The sequence below is a fragment of the Nicotiana tomentosiformis genome, chromosome 4 (assembly GCF_000390325.3).
Source record: "Nicotiana tomentosiformis chromosome 4, ASM39032v3, whole genome shotgun sequence".
NCBI classification, from domain to species: Eukaryota; Viridiplantae; Streptophyta; class Magnoliopsida; order Solanales; family Solanaceae; genus Nicotiana; species Nicotiana tomentosiformis.
The window spans coordinates 111,779,653-111,786,817 of NC_090815.1; the positions used below are offsets into that span (position 1 = coordinate 111,779,653).

Below are 7,165 nucleotides of genomic sequence, written 5' to 3' on the forward strand. Positions count from 1 at the left end.
ACACCGGTATTTATATCAAATCATATTAATACATCATGGTTAAGTGATATAATAAGATAAGAATGTATATAATTCACCATGGTTAAGTACCTGAAGTCCATGTGCAAGACATATGTTATGTATTTATTGGTTTGATGTGAATACTAGGTGCATGTAAGACTGTAAGTTTTTGCCGCCAAACATTAGGTATAAGCAAAGCCAAAAAGCGGTTGAGAATCTGCTTAATGCAGTAAGTTTAAGTGATACAATATATTCACTGAAAGATTGAGTTTACCAAACAAACAAATTTCTTAAGAATGACATTTGGCTTGTAAATAAAACCCCAAGAACTAAAAGGAAAGGAATCAGAAAACATTTATATCAGAAATACTTGCCTTAACTTAACCTATGTAGCAATCTTCCATTTAAATTCAAGCATACATATATTACTATAGATAGGATCTAGTGGGACATTGCCCCAAGACAAAGAAAACTTGCTAACAAAGCATCCACCAATTTAAAAATAGAACATCTCCTTTCCCACCCCTGTTCAAACTAGGAGTATATGTAATTAATTTCTTTAACAAAATGTATATATATTATGTTAAATTTACAGAATTATCATACCCCACTAACATAAATCTTGAAATTTTTTTGAACCCACCCCAGCAAAATTTATAGGAAAAAAAAGGGGGGGGGGGGGGGGGGGGGGAATGAAAAGAACACAATAATAATATTTATTTGGGAATTTGCAGTAGGATTATTTTAGTATGTTGTTTGGATTAAGTAGACAGGAAAGACAGCTAAAGCCCAAAAGAGCAAACAGTTATTATGTCAGAGAATGAAAAATGGTGTTAAAATTGGTAGGTGTCCCGCGCTTTTCTGAAGACTTGGCTTGCAAAATTTCTCAACAGAGGAGAGGAGTTGTATATAATGAAGAGGTTATTTGTTTGCAGCTATGCTCGTCGACTCTTCAAACCTCGTACACAATACACCACACATTTCCAGGTACTCTGTCTTCTTGTTTAGCGAATGTATCCTTAAAAAAATTGTTTTTTGGGCAACTCATTTGACATTTTGAGTTTCCCTATAGGAATCAAAGGAGAGCATGGAGAAGTCGCCAATTATCGCTGCCAACAACAACTTTGATTATCAGGTACGGTGGGGTTTTGCATTTTTCCCAATTGGGGAATGCGGGTTCATTTTAGAAAGCAGAATATGGATATTTTCAATTCTTTTACTGATTTCACTAGTTAGTAATTCTTGAATTCGAGGGGTTGAGGAAGGATTTACAGCATTTGAGACTGAACTACTGTAGCAATTGCCATAAGCTGAATTTCCTAATATGATCTAGTAATTAATTTCTTGCAAATCTATAGATAGTGAACAACATTCAGTATCTCCACAAGCTGAAACTGTAAGCACATTCGTTGTTGGTATAAGGAAACACTGGCATTGTGCGTCTTTGTGTTGGAGAAGTTGATTAGGAGAAACAAAACGGCTTACCTTGTGCATGAAATGCAACTAGTGTGGGAGTAGGGGGAGAACAGGTATATATCCTTAGCAGCTTTCCCCTTGCATTTTTGCACAAAAGATGTTTCCACGCCTAGAATCCGTGGCTTACAAGTCACTAAAGGAGCAACTCTACACTGCGCCAAGACTCGCCCTCAAAAGTGGATTAGAAGAAAATTTAGTAAAATCTTCCATATTCGGTATCTTATGTAGTTTTAAAAGACCTAGAAGTTTTTTATTTTTGCTTCTGATATCTTTCACTATAGCCCAATGAGAAATTTATCTTGAGATGAAATTCGGCTGTTTATACCTGATGTTAACTAGTGTAGCTGTTGCCAATTCTTCTTCAAGCTCATCAATCATACATATTTAATTCCTGACAGACTTCAAAGGAAAATGGGAAAAGGACTGGGAGCTATGCTGCTACTAACATCATCCTTAACCATGAATTCTCTGATGGGCTGAACTCGTGGCACCCCAATTGTTGCGATGCTTTTGTGGTTCCAGCAAGTTCTGAGTACCATAAAGGATTAACAACAGAGGAAGGCTGTTGTTATGCTGTTGTTACAAATCGTAAGGAATGTTGGCAAGGCTTAGAGCAAGACATTACAAGTGGAGTATCAGCAGGTTCGACTTATACAGTTTCTGCTTGTGTTGGAGCATCTGGTACTTTTCAGGGTTCTGCTGAGGTCATCGCCACATTAAAACTAGTGTATCAGAATTCTGAAACAAGTTATCTATTCATTGCAAAGTAAGATACTGTATCCAGCTTGTCTTCGTTACCTTCCATTGTTTAGGAAACAATACTCATGGTAGTGTTTTACTCCATCCAGAAAATCTGCTTCGAAGGAGTGTTGGGAGATATTGGAAGGTTCGTTTTCTCTGTCAACTATGCCTGATCAAGTTATATTCTATCTCGAGGGACCTCCATCTGGAGCTGACCTGCTCATAAAGTCCGTAATGATCACATGTCCTAGTTCTACTGCTTGTGATGTAAGTCCAATGCTATGTCCATATTAATTCCTTCTTTTTCTATTTTGTCTAGAGATTACTCGAGTTTATTCAAACTTTGTTGTATTACTGAAAGGATTTTCTCCTTATTTTAATAGAGATCTGGCACATCATCTGTTTCGACCGATGATGATAACATTATAGTAAACCCTCAATTTGATGATGGTATCAATAGTTGGTCTGGAAGAGGCTGCAAGGTCGCTTCGCATGACTCTATGGCAGATGGGAAAATCACTCCAATGTCTGGAAAATACTTTGCATCTGCAACGGAACGCACACAGACCTGGAATGGAATTCAGCAAGATATAACCGGAAGAGTGAAGCGAAAGCTTGCTTATGAGGTAACTGCTGTTGCCCGGATCTATGGTAACAATGTCACAAGTGCAGATCTTCGCGGTACATTATATGTTAAAGCAGCTGATAACCGTGAACGGTACATTGGAATAGCCAGGTGGGTGAATCAAGTCCCCCTTATATAATGTGCATATAATAATACTTATGGTATCTACTATCTTATCATCAATTTGTTTCTTCTATCCTTGCAGTATCTTCTATATTTTATCGTCTATTTTTTGTTTTCTGATCTTGGAAACCATTCAAACTGCATTTAAAAAGACAAAAATTACTGTTATCTCTCTTTTTGCACTTCTATAACAGCTCATGCATCGTAGGGTGATGTCAACATAATCAACTTTGTTCTGTTGAAGGAATTTCTGATTTTGACTGGTTCTTCTGTTCCATATCTATGTGGATAATCATCTGTGCAATAGTCAGAAGCATGTGTACTGTTGTAACTTCAGTTTCTAGAGTTTGATAACTTTTCAATTCTAAAACAGATAGATAATATCTTTTGACATTGAATTTTGCAGTCCACTTGGTTCGTTTCGAAACAAAGACAATTAAAATGTGGTGCTTTAATTGATCCCTTTCTTCTTTATCCGTGTTTTGATTTCCATCTTCCATTTACCATGTATATTAATGTTTCGTCTGAAGTGTTTTAACAAAATCTAGTGGTATGTAGTGTCCAAGCCACAGACAAAGACTGGGTGAAGTTGCAAGGGAAGTTTCTTATAAATGACTCGCCATCTCAGGTTGTTGTCTTTCTAGAAGGTCCACCTCCTGGCACGGATATCCTCCTTAATAATTTAGTCATAAAGCATGCATCTAAAGCTCCTCCATCTTCTCCACCAGTAATTGAGGTTAGTTGAATTACTTTAAATTTGGAAGCTGCCGTTTTTTTTTTTTTAAATTTACCTTGAGCTTGGTGATAGGATATTATAGATGAACTTGAAGCCCAATATTTTCTGAGAACATGTTAGTTTATGCCACTTAAGCTAGCTAACTGGCAATTAAACTGTTGATCTGTTTAAACATTAAATACTTTCATGTTTCTCCGACCATTACCTCTCCGCACGACATTTGACGACGTTCTATCTCATTTTTTCATCTCTTTTAGGATGCTGCTTTTGGTGTTAATATAATCACAAATACTAGTCTGAATGATGGCACAAATGGCTGGTTCCCACTAGGAAACTGTACAATGAGTGTTCAAACAGGCTCACCACATATAATGCCTCCAATGGCTAGAGATTCCCTTGGTGCTCATGAGCCTTTAAGTGGCCGTTACATTCTGGTTACAAAGCGTACTCAAAACTGGATGGGTCCAGCTCAGATGATCACAGATAAAGTAAAACTCTATTTGACATATCAAGTATCTGCATGGGTTAAAATTGGACAAGCATCAGGACCTCAGAGCGTAAATGTTGCCCTTGGAGTAGATAGCCAATGGGTGAATGGGGGCCAAATTGAGATCAGTGACGATAGATGGCATGAAATTGGAGGATCTTTTAGAATTGAGAAGCAAGCAGCTAAGGTTATGGTTTATATTCAGGGTCCTGCTGCTGGTGTAGACCTAATGGTTGCTGGGCTTCAAATTTTTCCAGTAGACAGACGTGCGCGGTTTAGACACTTGAAGAGGCAAACTGCAAAGGTAATACATAATTCTTTGTTCATGGTAATTTCACTTATTGTGTTTAAGTAATGATCATCAGTTGTTTTGAGGCGTTTCATCAGTGAAGTCGTCCCTGTTTTAGTGTTAGAGCACTGCCTTTGAGTATAAATATGCAATTTATTAAACGTTTATAATAAAGACTCTCTCTCTTGCCCATGTTCTCCACAGATACGCAAGCGAGACGTCATGTTGAAGTTCTCAGGATCAGATTCAGGCAGTTTGCATGGCACATTTATTAGAGTTAGACAACTGCAAAACAGCTTCCCCTTTGGATCAGCCATAAGCAGAACAAACATGGACAATGAAGACTTCAATGCCTTCTTTGTCAAGAATTTTAATTGGGCTGTGTTTGGAAATGAGCTGAAATGGTACTGGACAGAAGCACAACAAGGGAATTTCAACTACAAAGATGCTGATGAGCTCCTGGACTTCTGCACAAAAAACAACATTCAAGTTCGAGGTCACTGTATCTTTTGGGAGGTGGTGGGCACTGTTCAGGCATGGGTGCAATCCTTGAACAAAAACGACTTGATGACGGCTGTTCAAAACCGTCTGACAGGACTGCTGACGCGGTACAAGGGAAAGTTCGAGCATTATGATGTGAATAATGAGATGATGCATGGTTCTTTCTACCAAGACAGATTGGGTAAGGAAATCAGGGTAAACATGTTTAAAACTGCACATCAATTAGACCTTTCCCCCATCCTATTTGTAAATGACTACCATGTTGAGGATGGCAGTGACACCCGATCTTCCCCTGAAAAGTATATTGAGCATATTCTTGATCTCCAAGAGCACGGTGCACCTGTTGGAGGAATAGGAATTCAGGGACATATTGACACTCCTGTTGGACCCATTGTATGTTCTGCTCTGGACAAACTTGGTATTCTTGGACTTCCAATTTGGTTCACTGAAGTTGATGTGTCGTCTGACAATGAATACGTTAGAGCTGACGATCTAGAAGTTATGCTTCGGGAAGCTTATGCCCACCCTTCTGTAGAAGGTATAATGTTGTGGGGATTCTGGGAGCTGTTCATGAGTCGACCAAATGCACATTTAGTGAATGCAGAAGGTGACCTCAATGAAGCTGGAAAAAGGTACCTTTCTCTTAAGCACGAGTGGTTGTCTCATTCTCATGGTCATATTGATGAACAAGGGCAGTTCAGCTTTAGCGGATTCCATGGCTCCTACGAAGTGGAAGTCATTACAGTTTCGAAGAAAATCACCAAGAAATTTGTGGTTGACAAGGGTGATGGCGCTCTGGTGATCTCTATTGATTTATAGTCATGTTTTAACTCAATTTATCACCCTACTTTATGATTGTTTGTTGTGCAAAAGTTGTGCTCATGCCTTCCATTATCCATCCTGTGCATGAGTCTTTTACACATTGCGTCATTTGTTTATTTTATTGTATATTTTCAAGTGAGTAAATAAAGAAAGATTTCATGTGATTATATAACTGCAATGAATTAGTTCATCATTATTACCCTTATTTCACGAGTCTGTAACCAGGTTGAGAGACCGTTTCTTAGGAGTTTTTAATTGAAAGATTGTTAATAGCAACCTTACAATCTGAACAAGTCCTTCACCCTGACCTTTGCTTGCTTAAAGTCATTCCTGAAAATGAACAAAACAGATAATCTCAGTCATTGTATTTAATCAATCATAATAACAGTATGCTGCAAGCAATGGGAATTGGTATGAAAATCAGTAAGACACTAGCAAGCCATTTATGGCAAAAGACTGAGTAATTAAGACTGATCCCAGGCCATTGATTGGCCTATTTCATGTGTCTATAAAGCTGCCTGAACCACTCTTGGTCCATTTATTTTTTTTGTAAGGTCGCACAAGTGCTCTGCTTTTCTGGTAGTGCCAATGCCAAACAGAAGAATCCAGCTAATGCAATACCGAAAAATGGGAGACTCGGTACATGAATTGTTCGTAATATATTTACACCAAGAAAATGATCATAGAAAATAATATAAGGATCACTCTAACAGTATACTCAAGTTGTGAATCCCCGATAGATAAAGGATCACATATATAGGATTCGAGTCAAAGCTAGTGTGTTCAAATGAACCCATAATTAGTACTCTACATATGTCACTCATTCATTTTTCCCCAGCAGTTTGCTAGGAAGGCTGGAAATTTTCCAACATTTGGACCGCATATATAAGATAGTTGATAACTACTAGAAATGCTAGTTGTATGACTGAAGTTCACTCCAAAAAATAACTAAAGAAAACCATTTCAGTTTCCGTTTTATTTGTTGAAATCTGGGATCACAGGGAAGAAATGGAAAAGATTCATTAATAAAGAGGTCGTTTGGTTTAGAGACAAGTTACATAGGATTGTAAAGTAGGTGTTAGTAGTGCAGGGATTGTAATGTGGGCATTAATAATTGATGAATTATAATATAAAGATTAATAATGCATGAGTTGTGTTACACAGCGCCTTCCTGAGATTTCTTGGAAAGGTGACGTAAGTCTAAGCAACCGTTGTTTGTGCAGTAACTATTCGCCAACTGGGGTCCCCTCCGTATGCTAGACGAGACTGTCAGTTCCGTTTGGGAAAACCAATACCAAGAGCAATTAAGAGAACAAAAAAGAGAATTGAGGAGATTTCGACAAGATAGGCATGCACTATCTCCAA

General features: G+C 38.0%; 1 protein-coding gene across 2 annotated transcripts; it reads left to right on the plus strand.

The window, feature by feature from the left end:
- Nucleotides 1–671: 671 nt before the first annotated feature.
- On the plus strand, nt 672–5,972 carry LOC104117880 (endo-1,4-beta-xylanase 1). Of its 2 annotated transcripts, XM_033661703.2 has the most exons (9): nt 672–842; nt 936–987; nt 1,073–1,135; nt 1,875–2,242; nt 2,325–2,484; nt 2,601–2,953; nt 3,524–3,701; nt 3,959–4,492; nt 4,682–5,972. In XM_033661703.2, the coding sequence occupies exons 3-9, from the start codon at nt 1,088–1,090 to the stop codon at nt 5,795–5,797; spliced, it is 2,757 nt and encodes a 918-aa protein (XP_033517594.1). In that variant the 5' UTR covers nt 672–842; nt 936–987; nt 1,073–1,087; the 3' UTR covers nt 5,798–5,972. The 2 variants fall into 2 exon arrangements, with proteins under 2 accessions (XP_033517594.1, XP_009627304.1); XM_009629009.4 differs by having other exon boundaries at nt 672–987.
- Nucleotides 5,973–7,165: the final 1,193 nt, after the last annotated feature.